This window comes from Acipenser ruthenus, chromosome 16, assembly GCF_902713425.1.
Source record: "Acipenser ruthenus chromosome 16, fAciRut3.2 maternal haplotype, whole genome shotgun sequence".
In the NCBI taxonomy this organism is placed as follows: Eukaryota; Metazoa; Chordata; class Actinopteri; order Acipenseriformes; family Acipenseridae; genus Acipenser; species Acipenser ruthenus.
This window is the reverse complement of record NC_081204.1, coordinates 2,195,848-2,212,800: the sequence shown is the minus strand read 5'-3', so window position 1 is coordinate 2,212,800 and position 16,953 is coordinate 2,195,848. Positions and strand designations below refer to the sequence as shown.

General features: G+C 41.6%; 2 protein-coding genes across 6 annotated transcripts in view; one reads left to right on the top strand and one right to left on the bottom strand.

The window, feature by feature from the left end:
• Positions 1-249: 249 nt before the first annotated feature.
• Positions 250-10,606, bottom strand: LOC117963434 (ubiquitin carboxyl-terminal hydrolase BAP1-like). The gene is made up of 17 exons (XM_058988376.1): positions 10,367-10,606; positions 9,316-9,345; positions 8,777-8,831; positions 8,397-8,529; positions 8,190-8,309; positions 7,871-7,932; positions 7,256-7,398; positions 6,821-6,899; positions 6,468-6,591; positions 6,235-6,379; positions 5,713-5,897; positions 4,755-4,885; positions 3,980-4,437; positions 3,420-3,577; positions 2,968-3,060; positions 2,695-2,767; positions 250-1,990 (listed from the first exon to the last, which is right to left on the bottom strand). Exons 1-17 carry the CDS (start codon positions 10,401-10,403, stop codon positions 1,857-1,859), a joined length of 2,160 nt encoding a protein of 719 aa, XP_058844359.1. The 5' UTR covers positions 10,404-10,606; the 3' UTR covers positions 250-1,856.
• Positions 10,607-10,656: 50 nt separating this feature from the next.
• The window catches only part of LOC117963556 (helicase ARIP4-like), a 29,908-nt gene continuing 23,611 nt past the window's right edge, over positions 10,657-16,953 (top strand). For 2 of the 5 annotated variants that reach the window (XM_034904151.2, XM_034904150.2), the window contains exon 1: positions 11,125-11,297. The gene's annotated coding sequence lies outside the window, so the exon portion shown is untranslated. The other 3 variants (XM_058988373.1, XM_058988372.1, XM_058988374.1) reach the window with 3 other exon arrangements.

Here is a 16,953-nt window from a genome sequence, read left to right as displayed (position 1 = left end):
GAAATGGTGGTACAGTGAATGCTCTCTATTAAATGCAGGGGCCCACAAAATGTGGGCCTCCTTACTATTGAAGGTACATAGGATTTCTTGTATTTCAATAGTCAATAGTAAATTGGGATTGTCAGATTGGGAGGTGGTATTTGAACTGAGATGATCTTACACAGCGTTTATATCTAAGAATGTGTAGATGGATAGAAATCTTGATTACATATCCTGCCAAAACAAAAAAAGGAAAACCTGCACACAATACAATATTATTGAAGCTTTAATAACAAAAAGAAACAGTTGTAACAGTTCAAAAATGTTCACATGTGCTTTATAGTTAAACATAAAACATTATCACAACAACAAAACAAAACAAAAAAATACAAAGTCATGATTGGTTAGGGCTCTGGACTCCTGACCAGAGGGTCGTAGGTTCAATCCCCAGTGAGGGACACTGCTGTTGTACTCTTGAGCAAGGTACTTTACCTAGATTGCTCCAGTAAAAACCTAACTGTTTAAATGGGTAATTGTATGTAAAAATAATGTGATATCTTGTAACAAGGATAAGGGCGTCTGCTAAGAAATAAATAATAATAATAATAATAATACACCTGCCTGGCAGCTTTAACAGTTTTTCCTTCCAAAAATAAAAATGATTTGAATAAAAGGATCTTTATGTTGATTCAGGGGCTGGATGAGACAGTAGAAGGAAATCGGTTCCATTGCTGTTAAACTGATTTCAAATATCAGAACGCTCAGAAAAAAAAAAGAAAAAAAAAACATTTTGGTGATTCTTTCTCCTCTCTTTTTTTGAAAGGACTGAAGGTGTGAATTAATTACAAGGCAGATCACTTCTGTATCTATAACTTTTTAGACCACTGCGTGGCTACGGACATCTTGCTGAATTAAAAAACCTGCCCCGCTTTTGTGATTCAAACACTTCAAGGTAAAAAAGCTGCCTTTTGCAGGAGAAGCATTCAAAAAAATTCAGACAAAAAAGAGAGCAGTGAGGTGATGTGCACAATGTTTTTTTGTTTAGTTTTTTTTTTTTTTTCTGAAAAGGACTTAACTGTCCCACGGTGGCGTCTGTACTTGTTCATGAAGATGTTCATTAAAGAAGAACAGGTTTGCTAATGCATAATTACATTTATACCAATACATGTAACTAAACATAAGAAGAATTAGTAAACGGAAAATGTGCGTGATTGAATAATGTGACAGAAATAACAGTGGTACAGTGAGATGGTCAGATATACAAAAACAAAAGGTAAAACACCCCTAAACTAATTTGGAGATAAATGAGCACAAAATAAGTCCTTATTATATATAAAACTATGAGAGCAGGAGAAAAAAAACAAATGGATTCATCCTCCCCAATCTGCAAGCCACCCAAGCTTCTCAATCCAGACCTGGTATCATCACTCAGGTATCACAGTTCAGTCCTCACGTTCAGAATTATTACACCCAAATACTGTGTGTGTCTGGTATATGAATCACAAGGAGCTGTGCAGAGACCACCCACATAGGAAACAGAGTAAGAAAAGTAAAATAAAAATAAAAATGGGGCTCCCGCAACTGGATCTGAATAGCCCAAAACAACTGCAGACATGAAACATGATGAGTCCCTATCTTTTTGTGTGTGAATGTGTGACTAGCTTCATTAAAACGGTCCGATAAAACTGCAGCATCTTCGGTAATGAGCAGAATATACTAAGTATATATATGCAATAGCGTTTCTCATATTGCCGCTCCAACCCGCAGACCAGGTCCTGGGTTCGGTTCGGTACAGTACTGTGTAGAGTCCTCTGTTCAACAAGCTAAGCTAATACAAGTTTTCCAAGCGCTGGATCCCAGGGTTTTGTGTGTCAAGGTTACTGCCGCTTGGCTTTGTATGGTCGGGAGCGTTTCCGGCGGTCCGGCTTCCTCTGTTTGTGAAGGCGTCCGATGCTGACGCCCTGACGACGACGTACGGAGATGTTCTGTTCCACAAGGCTGGCCAGCATTCCTGAGGAAAGGCAAAACGGACAGGGTTAAAAGGGAGGCCTTTCAGCATCTGACGACCGATAAGGAATTACAAGAACATGGTGTGTGATCCAAACTGAATAAATACATGGAAAACTTATAACAACCAAGCTGAAAAATTGGAAATTGAATTTCTGAAAGAAGTATTTCTTTTTTGTAATTGGTCTGCAAATTCTGGAAAATACTGTCTGGATGTCTGGAAATATAAAATAATGCCGTGACAATGCTGTGCTCTGCATCCCTCTTCTGCCAGTGTGCCCAACATTAGCCAAAATGAGGTCATTATTTCTTCACAGACACTTAGTCACCTTTCTTTCACACTGGAAATAAACTGCTGCTTGGAAATGTTAAAGGATGCATAATTATTTAAAGCAATAAAGAAATTAGAAACTGAAATCCATCCGACAAAGTCCAATACTGTATGTTCAAGTTAACATCTAATTAGACTGGTTAATAAATTGCTTTCCCAGTAGTGTCGTGGTGTAGCAGTCAGAAATGGTCCCTTTCCTTCAAGTTTGTGTACAGTCTCATGCAAGAGGTTAAATATTAGCCAATTTCCAGATATTCGTTTCTGAATGACCTTTTACTAGGAGCACGTAGTATAAGGTTCTCTGCAGAGTATCAATGTAACGCACACTTCCAAACAATGCAATAAAGTGCAAATAATCCAATGAATGTAATTCTCACCTTCCTGTGCCAGCATGGATATAAAAGTACATATAAACTCGTCATAGTTGTGAGTCCTCCTTTGGTCATCAATCTAAAAATAATAAAACAACAGGTTGTTGGAAAACAGAAAAAAAAATAAGTGTTTGTTTCAGAAGCATTTACCCTGAAACTGATGCCTGTGTCCATCAGCAAAACCTTTCACTAGCTGTATTCATTTGTTTGTTCACATCTCGTGAAACCCTTGTATTGTAATACACACTTAACCGTCTGCTCAAGGACTTGGAAACCGACCTTGTATTTCTTTCTTTTCTCAACCTCCTCTTTCAGGCAGGCCTCGTAGTTGGCTATCTCAGCCTCGACACATTTGAGCAAAGCGAGGAGCTCCTGTAATGGGAAATAAATGTGGTGAAATCTCTTTAGAGATGTTTCCTGTTTCCTGAAGAGGGAAATAAGTCATTTATGATGGGGTGGGGTGGGGTGCGGTTCAGTCCTGGATGGTTACAAGTTTAGGGAAGCAATGAACTACTAGAGCACCTGAATGGAGGTTTAACTGGTTGGATTAAACATGGTAAGAACAAAGACCTAATCTAGAATGTTTCCCACCCCAGACCTTTACAGAACCAAATACAAAAAACAAATATTACATTTAAACCTACAACACTAACAGACAAAACCACACAAGTAAAGCGCAAAGTGCTACTACAAAATAAGGTTTTTAAAACTTTTTAAAAAGGGTCACTAACTTTAGGGGAGTATTTCTCTCCTGTGGTTTTGCTGCTACTGTTTTCCCCAGTTTCCAGTTTCTCCTTGCTGTGTCTGGGTTCAAGAGCCTCCTTGTTCTCCTCTACGTTGCTCTGCAGCTGCCCGCTCTCATTCTTCACCTCCTCGGGACTTTGCTCTCCTGAAAGCGCAATTACAGAACCTTGAGAAAACATGTATGCTTCAGTTTCCCCATTATTCTCTAAAAGAGAAAGCAGTCAGTCTTTGCCAATACTTGAAAGCTTGGATGGGACCTTGTTAAATTCAAGTGTTTTCAGTGTTTGAGTAAAAGTCTTGACTAAAAGAGAAGAGTGCACCCAATTCTAGCAGTAAAAGCACTCAAGGTACTTGAGCAATTTTTTCCAATTTTATATACAGAGGAACTTTAAGAGTGATAAAGTCGACTGTCTCTTACTACCACAATACAAGGGTTGAAAAAGGCAAGCCAGCGCACCTTTTAATAAATGGATATTGCACACCAAAAACATGCAAAGGAAAAGCGACAAGCTCTGCAGCAAACCTGTCACCCAAAGAAGCCCCTTACCGGTGTGAGCGAGGGTGCAGAGCACTCCGTCAGCCTGCAGGTGGAGCAGTGCAGAGCTGACGGCCTGGCCCAGGTCCCTCACGGCCCGGTTGTAGCGCAGGCAGTCAAGCCGCAGCAGGCCCTCGTCCTCCCCGAACAGCACCTTGGAGAGTTGGGAGGTGACAGGGCTGGAGGGTCGAGTGGCGCTGGCTGAGCGGATGGGCGAGCGCAGCGGGGAGTTGAAGGCGCTGCCAATCTCCGAGGCGGTGTCTGTGCTCTCGTTGCTGGGGGTGGGCGAGGGCTGGGAGGGGGCGGTGATGCAGATGCCCCCCGCTGCAGCCGTTTTGATGGTGAGCGGCACTGAAAGGTCCTTCCTCTGGGACTCCTTCAGCTTCTCAGTCAGCACGCCCATGGTGTTGGGCTGCAGGAGGGACAGCTGGCCTCCCTTCGACTGCTTCAGGCCAGGCTTCCTCTTGTACCTGCAGAGAGAGAGAGAGAGAGAGAGAGAGAGAGAGAGAGAGAGAAACAGGTTTAAACAACTGTTGTATTGAATAGTGAATCTACTTTTTTTTAAAAACTGTAGTAATTACTGAAATTTAATGCGTGTCTTGTGTAAATTATTACACATGATTTATAGGCAGGAGCTACTTTCAACAGCAAACAATTAATATAAGTTGTTCATGCTGCATTCACTTTTGTATGGGCATGACAATCCCTGCAATGATAAGTGAAAACGTGCACGTGTTATTAGCTTTGAGCCAATGCTTGCTAGCCCACACTAATGTCAGTGGCTCACCTCACTGGAGCCTCGGTTTTGCTGGAGTCTTCTTCCTCTTCATCGTAATCATCTTCATCGTCCGAGTAAGGGTGATGTGAGGGGACTGGAACCCGGGTCCGCCCTACCCCCGCTGCCAGGTCCTCCTCCTCCTGTCAATGACAGCACGCCGTTAATGAGCCACTGGAGCACAGCACAGCGCTTGTGTTGTGACCGTGCCTTGCACACTATGTCAAACTACCAGATTTATAAGAAAAAATATATTCTGAAACCATCTGACAAAATGAACCATGCAACAAAGAGGCCCAACAATTTGCGTTCGCTACTACAACAAAAAACGAAAACATATTTGGTAGTGTTGTCAGTGTAATCTGTTAGACAGCATACTCCCAACAGTTTGCATTCATCATAACACAATCATACTCCACAAGGTAAAACACACATTTGTTCCAATTAATCCAAACTGTCAACAGCTGGTGCTCTTTTCTGTCAGTACACACACACACACAAAGGAAGACAATACAGCAGGGATGGAAATACGACTCCTGTTGCAAAGCAGTTTCACCTGTACCAGGTTTTACTACAAGCTTGATTAACCAGTGTATAGGACAAGCTGAGGTGTGTCTTATTAAACTCATAGTAAAACCAGGAATGGATACCCTTAATATACCCTTTCTTCCATGTGAAGCATTGAAAAACTTCTAGTGATACGAGAAACAAACCTAACATACAAACGCAATCGAAGGTAGGAGACTTATAGGTAAAGTACGAGCGAGGGAAGATTCTTCATTAAAAGTGGCATTAGGGTAGAAAAAATAAATAGTTGCATTATTCATTATCTCCTGTTGGATCGGACCCTGGAGGCAGAAACTCTGAAAAACGATTTACAAACCTACAAACAAAAAAGAGAGCAAGGCTGTGTACACGGATGTAATATAATAATATGTACCGCCATAACTCATAAATACAGCTTCCTGACCTGCATAGGAGACTTGGCGTAGTTGTGGTTGTCAAGGAAGGCTGGCCACCGCTGGACTGTGGGGGTGGGGGGGACAGGCGGGCCATTCTGTGAGCACAGCACCTGTTTCCTTGGGGCTTTTGATCTGCTTGTTGAGCTCGGGTTTGGTTCCGGCTGGCTCTGTGAAGAGGAAGACTCTGCAGATTCTGGAAAGTCAAAAGCAGCATTAGGACTGGGACCTGCACCAGTTCCCTTCGTGTTCTCATTCCAAACATTGACCCTTATGTGCTGCTCGTGTCCATGCTATTGTGATTTACTCCTAACCTCCTACACACCTTTTGGATTTCACTGGGGTCAAATCCGATGATGATTTTATGCAAATGTTTAACCTATACATTATATTAGTCTGAGATTAAGAGGACTGTACTTATGGTTAATTCTCCAGGGTTCTCCGAGGAAGCAGTTGTGCTGCATTTACCCAGCCTCTTCCAGGTGGGGCTGATGCAATGTGTTGAATGTTTTCTCATTCATTATTGCGAGTACCTGTGCGTGAGGGGTCTGCTGTAACCTGTGCCTTCCCAGAGTCTGACTCTGCTTCCTTTTTCACTGTAGGAGACGTCTCTTCTGGAGGCGAGGATTCCTGCGCTTTCCGATCCTGGACAAGTTCTGGCTGTGTCACCCGAATAAGCTACAATAAACAAAATGACAAAACACACGGTGCAGACTGTATTTAAAAACAGATAAAACGTGCCCCCTGTCAAGTTAACCCTCCATACCTGTTGAAGGCCCTCCAGCACGGTCTGTCTGTTCATTTTGAGCACGTGTAACTTAGATTCATACTTTATACGCCGGTCAGGGACAACAGCCATCAGGTTGAAGCGGATATCGTGGTAAGGCTCCCTAAGAATGGACAGAGAACATTCAGCCTAACTGTACTTTTCAACTCAAGCTGGCAGGTTTAAATGTGAACTCACTGGCATGAATTCCTGTCTTGCAAACAAATGATTCAATTACGTTTATCTAGCGTCTCTTTAATTTAAAACCATTGATACTAAAAACAGACATGAATATGTTTCACAGGAGATGAGAGCTCAATAAATTGATTGAAGCTGATCGTCATCTTCCTTACCCAGCTGTAGCCAGTCCTATCCTCTCCATGATAACTCTCCTGGCTTTGTCTGTCCACTCCTCATCCTCCCCCCAAGGTCCTAAAGAAATATCAGTTAATACATTTACAATCACACTCAAGTGGGTGATTTGAGCTCAAATTCAGAAGAGGTAGGTGCTGGGTGTATGCAAAAGAAGAGCTGTTTATGGAGTCTGCATTTTGCTCATTTTGATGCCCCTTGTCATGATTTTTCTCCATGCAGGAGAAGTAGCAATAAAGCTTGTGTAAAGAGTTTTCCAACAATAAAAAATGAATTGCTGTGAGAGTGAAGCAGCCCCTTTTGTTCCACTTGAGCTAGATTGACGCGATTATCAAGTGGCTGGTGCAATGACTTTTAAATGAAGCCTCGGATGGTCGGGTGGCTCTGCTAGCTGCAGTCTTTCCCGTTGCTCTTACCGTGGTCAATGGGGTACGCTTTCAGCCCATCGAGCTCAAACAAGCGCCCCTTGATCGGCACGTAACTGACGAAGTGGAAGGCCTCCATTGTTCTCACAGCGCTGATCCCATTCTGTTTCTCTGGAAGGTGTCGTGGTTCAGGTCTTCAGAGGAAACACAAGCAATACAAACGAGCAGCCTTTATGATGGCAGTAAAGTCCAACATGTTCCTTGTTTTACCAGGAGAAAGCAATACAGCCTCACAGTTAGGCAGTTTCACTAGTGCCAGCTATACATACAGATGAAATAAGGTGGACAGTTTTTTTTTGGCATATATTATTCCAAAAAGAAACTAATGCACAGTGCTGAATAAATGTAGTCTCCCCAAACTATCAGCCACATAGTGTTTGATTTGTCTACCAAGTAAATTACTTGGTAACAGGCTTTGAATTAAGAATTTCGCTAAAGACTGACCAAAAATCTAAAACATTGACTTGTGGAACATTTATTACTTCAACTACATATATCAAACAGATGGATTGATACATGCATTGTATTGGGAGACTGTTATAAGAGCCATTCGCTCATGATCCCTAACTTAACTTATAAGCAACAGGAAAATGGTTTGCATCTTACCTAGCATGGCTGTTGTGGGCTTTTGCAAGCTCTGGTGCATTGCCAATTGCATAGCCTTTACTCTGGAATGACAAAAGGTTTGTTTTTACACAGAGTAGCAGTTTCACTTCATTACGTGGCATTTTCTTTATGGCTTTGTGAACAGTTGTAGTTGGAAGAGATTTCATAGAAGGCTGTATAAGAACCACAGTATTCATTTCTCTACACTATTGTCCCGCTGTACAGCTTTACAAAGAGACAGTTTGTATATGATAGCTGGTACACATATACAAAGCACAGTTAATCACCAATGTGTATCTCGATTGGGACAGTTTCGTACCTCTGGGCTGAACCCTTTGGTAAACTCCTTCATACGGCTCAGGGTCAGTCCGAGCTCTACATCGTTACAGTTCAGGAGGACGCTCAGCAAGGCGTGGGTTGCACACGAGTTGGGGATCAGCTGAGAAAACAGGAAAACAACAGATATTAAGAAGAAAAGCCGGTACTACACATGCAACTAACAGCATCAGAAAGGGTTTCACCATACCTGATGTGCAAAGAACATGTCGTTTACAATGTCATCGTCAATGACCGACGTCTCATCCACCAAGGTAGAGACCTTCCTCCGGGATCGCCGCTCTTCAATCCACTTAAACAAGAAGATGAAGCCATACACAGGACTAAGGAGAGAGCACAATGGGAAAGTCTAACCAATAGCTGGATACCGGTGCAAAGAAAAAAACACAGGGCAATGAAGAGCAGCTGCTGGACATTTTCTTCAGTAGATCTAACAGTTTTTACACAAGTTTGCTCAGCCTGCTCCTGCTTGCAAGTCAAATGCAGAACATTCAGAACTATACAAGTATAGTTAATAGAGAACCACGTTCAGATTTTATTTCATGGGTGCACAAATTGGTGAGGATTTACCTTTGGCATTTACTCTGCAAGTCATAGATCTCCTCCACCTGCACTCCTTTCACCCCTGGAACAAACAATTTCACATCAACATTACAAATATATGTGTCTGTCATAAATGTGACTCAAAAGTAATGGAAAGTTCAATGTGTTTCATGTAAAATGGGGTGAAAAGAAGCTGCCCCACTGGAAATGGTCAGGGCATCTTGGATAGAATGAAGACAGTATCTGTTACACTGAAATGGTCAGGGCATCTTGGATAGAATGAAGATAGTATCTTTTGCACTGAAATGGTCAGGGCATCTTGGATAGAATGAAGACAGTATCTGTTGCACTGAAATGGTCAGGGCATCTTGGATAGAATGAAGACAGTATCTGTACATTGAAATGGTCAGGTCATCTTGGATAGAATGAAGATAGTATCTTTTGCACTGAAATGGTCAGGGCATCTTGGATAGAATGAAGACAGTATCTGTTGCACTGAAATGGTCAGGGCATCTTGGATAGAATGAAGACAGTATCTGTACATTGAAATGTTTGTCCCAACTTACCAAAATCCTCCACAAGTAGAGTGAAGAGTCCTACAAAAAACAAAGGACAAGAGAGAAATACAACTTTATTTAATACTACTCATCATGCACAGAGCATATCTGACAGCTTGACAGAATTGCTTATAGATACACCATGATGTTTACCTGCTAAACTAGTTTCTAATTCTTTTTATTCCAGTTTAAAGAAAAATAAACTCTGCAAACGCACACCTGGGCTTTGTGCTAATACGAGGATGGACGAACATATGTGCCCCTGGGAAAATGCACGGAGATATCTGCAGAATCCAGGCCACTAAATAATTGAAGTATTTCACATACTGTATTATTGTTGCAGACTTTACAGGGATGGCCATAAAACTCCCATTGCTTAGCAGTCTGATCCTTTCCTGGTTTTACTATGAATTTAACAAGACACACTTGAGCTTATTAGCTATGCACTGTTGCTACTCAAGCATGTATTACATCCCTGTATTATATAAAACACGAAGTCTTCAGATCAGTGTTAAGAAACGACTTTGTAAACAACATGCGCATTAAAACATTGACTATATTATGTGATTGCCTCGGATTGTATTGAAGTCATTTTAAAACAGTTTGTGTGAACTCTGTGGGACTTAGTGAAGTTGCCCTGCCGTAACTGAAAAAAATGTATATGCATCATAAAATAGATACATGCATATGAAACTTAACATGGTACACTTATGCACGCAGTGATGAAGGAGACATAAACAAGATCGTGCATCTAATCTCTGTGTGATCTATCCTTGTGAGTTTCACTACGTACTGTAAAGAGAACAGCATGGCTCAGACGGTATTTAGAGTGGCAGGGTCACAGGTTCAAATCCAGTTGGCTACATACATCCGATGCGCTCGCCCATCCGCTCAGCCAGCGCCACTCGACCCTCAATCTACAGCAGCTGGAGGTGTGTTTCTACTGATGTGAATGGTGCTGATGATGCGTGTAACAATATTATTCGAGAAGGCGTTGTGTTCTCTATGCGCTGTGTTAGTACACAGAGATGTGAAACTGTACTGCCTCTGTGGTACTCACCGGGGTCACTTTCCAGTTCAAGCCACCCTTTGTTCATTTTCAAATCCTTTGAGTCCGAAGACTCCTACCTCTTTCTCCAGTCCATCTTAAATGAAAATAAAGTGGGAGAACGGGTTTATAAATGGTAAAAAAAAAAAAGAACGATCCCACGCACACTGCAACACAAAAGCGACTGCCAAATGAACCATTCGTTGTACGTCATTAACGAGAGACTCTAACCACAACAACACCAATACATCATCAAAGCTAGTCGCAATCGTCACACTGCTGTGCTGTCATCTTTCGTTAGCGACCGAGGTGGCACGCCATATTGGTAAGGTCGGGTGTGAGTAAACTACTGCACAACATTTATTTTTTTTAATCAGCATTTTGGACACAGTTCACAGAAACATATCCGTAATACGTAAGCATTAGTATATATTCTAATATATATGCAAATTTTGCCACTGCAAGTGTAATTTCGGAGTACAAGAACTTTGTTTCAGTGATATTTGATTTTCATGCAATTGCACTTTGTGTCCACCAGGTGTCTCTGTTCTGCAGTGAAAGTACACCCCATCAATTCCAACTTCAAATCTCAGGTCAGTTAACGTCGTATCCACTTCTATTCTTTTGAGTATTTTTGTTTGTTTGTTTTGCTTGTTTTTATTTTATTGTATGTTTTTTGTTACTTGTATAACTACTGTTCAAATAAAACAATACATGCCCGTCCCCGCGTCCTTGTGAAAACCTCGGTGTCTCTGACGAGAAGAACCCTTCTTCCCCGGAACGTTCTGCTTTGTCATCGATTCCTGGAGGGGAATCTAATTTTGGTTGCTCCGTGAGAAATAAGGTCTAGGAGTAGGAAACTGCCGAAGGAAATAACGTATACGGTGGAATAACATATAACAAAAACATATTATATAGTTGTGAAAACCACCGAGCGAGGAAGGTAAGACGGCAGTCTTGTGCTTTATCCGTTGTAGCTGTGTTTGATGTAAAAAAATACATGCAGCCAGAAATCTATGCAGCCACAATTCTGGACAATAGAGAGTGGAGACTCGCACATCGAAGTCTGCATAACAGTAACACACTGCTGAAGTATACTGTTGGTATACATAAATAAGGAAACGCATGACTTCGGAATTTATGATCATGGAACATAGACAGTCATGGGAATTTTGTGACACGATTGCTTTGTTTTTAAATTTTGGCGTGTGCCTCATCAGGCAGTACGTACTAAGAGTCAATACAGAGTGCATTATATTAATATACCAGGCATGTAGTAATCTATATATATATATATATATATATATATATATATATATATATAATCACTTGTAAGAATAGAAATAATAACATAACACGTTAACATTTTACGTTTCCTTTTAATTTTATAAATGGGCATTTAACAGGGGAATTGTGAAAGCACTTTGAGTCTATTTAGACCACCGAACGATCCATAAGTATTAATACTGTAACACAGCGCGTGCAGCCTCGACAGCAGCGCTGCAAGGCATTGAGCTCCTGTGTGCACGGTGCAGAGAGCAGGCGCGCGCGGGAGCAGGCATCTGCAGGGGCTGCAACAGTCGGCATCAATAGACAGTCATTGGTCAAGACTAGTCCTGTCTACCGAATAAGGTAATTGCCGTTTTGGACCTGAATCGTCTCGTCTCATCTCTCTCGCCTTGTCCATCCTTTCTGCACCCCGAATAGCTGGTACGCAACAATACAGTACATTAGTGTAAATATGTATATCACAGCAGTGGTGCAAATAAAGGGTTATCTGCTGTTCAATCCTTTCTTGGATCCAGATAATTCGTTACACACTGCAAATAGGGGCGGTTGATTACACAGGTGATGCGACGGCATAGGTGCAGAAAGACGGGCCAATGTGTAAAACTCTACTAGTACATTCTTGAACACATGAACCGTTCTCTCTGAGCCGTTCCCCTAACTATAGTATAATTAAGAACTGGTTGAAATCTTAAGCCGGTCAGTGTTTCTACAGTTGTGTCGGTGGTGCTTATCAGTTACCTGAGCACCTGTTTGGTTTACAATACATTGAACTATGGGAGTCGCACATAAGCGCCGGAGCGGTGGGACAACGGGCCACTGCACACGCACTTTTTAAACAGGGGAGGGGTGGGGAGTGCGACTTCCAAACACAGTGGCACAGCTAAGTCAAATCAATCCACTAATTAACCAATAATCCTAACGTTTCGCAAGCTGTGCCGCCAGCTCCTGTAGAGGTAAATTGAAGCTTTTAACAAGTCAATTGAGTTAGTTATGAAAGAAAAGATCATCCTTCTTTTAAATATATTTTATTATTGCTGAACCTCAAAGTTTTGCATTTAACTGTGTCTCAAAATAGGAAAATAAAAAACCCATGTAAGATCTCAAGTTAACCACGTGCTACCAGTTCATTGGAAATGACTTGAGACCAGCTTCCTGAAAATCACAAGAAAGATTCCGGAAACACAAAGTATTCTAGAACAAGCACCTCAGTCACCTGTAAACTGACAGCTTGGCAGCTGTTAAATCTACAGATCTCTCTCTGGCGTTTTTGAGATGAGATGAGCTAATGATGTTTATCGTTCAGGAATACTACAGGTACAGCACACAGATCCTGGGCACCCATTGCTTCACCGTTTCATTCTGAAATTGTACAGGGGATGTGACAACACAATAGAAACCCCTGCCAACCACTGTCAATAAATAGGATGTCAGAGCGAAGCTGGTTCAGTGTGACGTGTCTGCAATGTACAATACAATACAGTGCACATTTCTATAGTGATTGTAAAATTAGAAAACTGAGATAAGAAAGCTGTTTTGTAGAAATACAGTAAGAGCCCCAGCTTTGCTGACAGTAATCTGTTGTCTTGTCCATAATGCTAATTATCCACAAGTGTTTTCAGGGGTGCCAGTTGCAGTGCTAATTGTCCACGAGAGCCCATGCACAGTAAACATTTGTGTGGTTGGCCTACAGTGCATGTGTTATTTTAATATTTTTGTGCATAATATAAAGGGAAATGTTACAAGATTCTATTTAGGTTTATCTCTAAATGCAGGCCTGGGCGTTGGGGGTCAGCCGTGTGCACACTGAGATCCTGTACAAGGTCAAGGTTACTGGTCAGAGTGAGTAGGGCGACAGCAATTGTATTGATTACAATAGCACATGTTGCTCAGATCCTTCAAGGGTGAGAGTGACCAAGTCTGCAGTAATTCTGCATTGTATTGAGTTTCTCACTGTGCAAGGATGCTACTGCAACTGTTGCCCCAGGACCAGGATTTAAGTGGGATTCCATTGTGTAACCCCAACATGTCTGAGCTTGGTTAAGATGCATAAAACTATATCCATTTCCGTATGAAAACTTAAAGCACTATTAATATAGTACCCTCCGTGAACCGGCAAAGCATATATTATTAAACAAATCGAAAGACCTTCAGTCTAATGTGATGGATGTTGTATGTGTCACAGTCTCTCTTTCAAGTGTTGCACCTAGAGCCCCTAGAGCCATGGTGATTAATAAACCATGAATCTGAGACACCGTCTGTATGCACTGTAATTTCCACAGAGATTCTGCTTGTACAGGTTTTTCTTTTTTTTTGAGACTGAGCTGCAAGAATCTCCCAAGCGCAGCCTGGTTTAGTGTCCTTTATAGTAGGGATGGAAATAAGACTCCTATTGCATAGCAGTTTCACCCATAATTCCAGGTTTTACTGAATGCTTGATTAGCCACAGTGTATAAGTAACAAGCTTGTTTGGGTGTGTCGTATTAAACTCAGGAGTGGATCAAACTGCTATGTAATAGTAGTCTTATTTCCATCCCTACGGTGGTCTTGCCAGTAGAGTATAGGGTTGTGTCACTGTGTCAGTGGGACTGTAGTAGAGATAGAAGGGGTGGACCTTGCTGTTTAGGGGAGTTAAAATAAGAAATAATGTTTGAATGTGATTTGTAACCATGAGCCAGACTGTACAATATATGTGCTATAAGGTGTAATTGATGTGTATTTTGGTTTGTGAGTAAGGATTTGTTTGGTCAATGTACATAAATATTTAATGCTGTCTTTACAGTGCTGTTTCTAAAAACAGAACTGCCTTTCTTTCTCAGTTTCAATCTAGCTTAATTTAAAATGTCTGGGATCAGTTGCTGAAAGTTATTAATTATTCACATTATTAGAAACAGTGCATGTTACAGATAGGTTCTGCTTTTTATTTCTGGTCACAATTCCCCATTCTCATAAAGCTTTAAAAAATAAATAAAAATCATACTTTCTCCAGGGTAGCTTATTCTAGTTAAAGGAGTGCAACACCTGCACAACCAAAGACTGCTTTGCTCTTAACGTCCTGGATACTGGCATTTCCATGTATCCCCACATCCACTGCACAAGATCATTGTCACAACAGCGCAATCCCTGCTTAAGAAACAGTATTAACAAAAGAGTCGCTTCTAGAAGACCCAGGTTGGAAAGGGAACTCATAGAAAGGGATTCCCAAATGCCAACGTGAACACATTTTCGGATAACTTTAACTGTATGCCCACATTTCTGAATCTACCAACTCTTAGCAGTAGTTTTGAGAGAAATTCATGTGAAACTAGATAGAAAAAAACGAGTCAGTTTTGTTTTTTGTTTTTTTAATAGTATTTTGCCTGAAGGTTGGTTCACTTTGGCAGGCGAGTATCGAAATGCAGCTGACACATCAAGAGTTCCCAGCCCTTTCATTTCATCAGCAGTTTACATTGTTTTTAGTTTCCTGAGCCAGGCTGAGACAGAACGATCTGATTTTTAAAGTGCAGGAGAGCCTGAGAAGGTATTTGTTGTTTATGAGTGACTTGTTTTGTGTGTTTTTTTCAATCCCTTTAATTTCCCTGCAGTGTGTTATATAATGATTGGCAGGAACTCTGTGTGTGACTGTGAGTCTGTGTTTATGTTGGCATATATAACTTAACTTGTAAGTCATAGCTGCGTCCGCCAGCTCAGATGCCTTCGCTTCCAGGGGCCCCTTTCTTTTTTTTCCCCCTTGGGCAATGAAAGCAAGCTTTTGCGTCAGACATTCATTAGGTCTGAAGTGAAAAGGTTAGAGCTCAGATTGAAAGCAGAATCGGACGCAATTTAATAGCATTGGGGGTGTGTGGTAAAGCCCCCAGGTCAATACTGGTCTGGTCTCTTTAAACATCGTGCAATTGCAATATTTGTCCACCAGGTGACACTATGGAGAAAGTGTAATTAACAAAACGAATAAACCAAAAGGAGCAAAAGGTAAACAAAAAGGGGTTTCAGCCACAACCTCTTGAATTATCTGCCAATCAGAGGTGAGAAAAACAATTTTAAAACCTTTGTTAGGGCTCCTTAAATGCTTAACGGGAGATCTGTTCCTAATAAAACTGCCAGTCTTCCCTTCTTCATCGAGCAAAAGAAGGTTAACCTCCGGAAGAATTTAAACTGCCAGATAATGCTGGAAGCAGGCATTTATAGGTGTGCGTGTTGTGTTAATGTGTACACCTGGTGGTGATCATTTTGTGGGCATACTAATCTGCTTTAACAATGCAACTGTGACAGTGTATTCGAAATTGGCAGCAGAATTGGATGGTAGAGATAAACTGGATCTTGTTACATAAGGTAACATGACGATCTTGGCTTAAATAAGACAATCCTTGGGAGTTTACTGTAAGTAGTCTATTGGTTGACTAAAGCATAAATCAGTTCACTGTTCTCTTGCCTCTCTTACGTTGAAACCCTGCCCCTTGGCAGTCACTCGCACTCTCTCCTCCTGTGTCTCCTCCTGCACTATCACAGCACAAACACACTCCACTCTGCTCTTCAGCTGATAGTGGACCCTACAGCTGAATGACAAAGAGACTGCACACTCAAACCTCAGCTATCACACTGCACCTCTGCAAACACTAGAACAATCTTCTTAGCAGTCACACATACAGTACAGTGCCTGTACACACACGCACGCACACAGAAACATGTTTGTATTGCTGTCTGCGGACTTGAAGAGCTGGATGTAGGAGTGTTTTTAGTCTGACACATTTCAGGGTTTGTTGTTTTTTTTTTTATAACAATTTTGTTCCCATATGGACAGAAAAACATGACCATAGAGGCATGTTTTTTGCTTACGATTGTAAGTCGCCCTGGATAAGGGTGTCTGCTAAGAAATGAATAATAATAAATAATAATAACATAAATAATAATGTTATAACAACCCACAACAAAAACAGAATTTATTGCTTCACAGTGAGTCAGAGAGTGGGGGTGGAATGGAATGAGGGGAAGGAGGGGGGGTTAGGTTGAGGGGAGAGGAGGTGGGGAAAGGGAAAGGGAGAGGGAGAGGGAGAGGGAGAGGGAGAGGGAGAGGGGAGGGTTGGCTTGCTGCTTTCAAGGGTCTCTGCTCTCTCACCTATTGTTATATAAGCACCCCCTGATTGGACAGGGAGGTTCGTGTCCCAGATTAGCCTGTCTGTTAGGGACTCTGGTTATATAAGCAAGAAGAGAGCGAGACCCGGAGTGGAAAGAGAATGAGTTTGCTTGCTGGCACAGAAAGCAACAGCATTGGTGCTTGATACTGCAGGTTCATATGGGTGGGTAGCAGTGTTTAG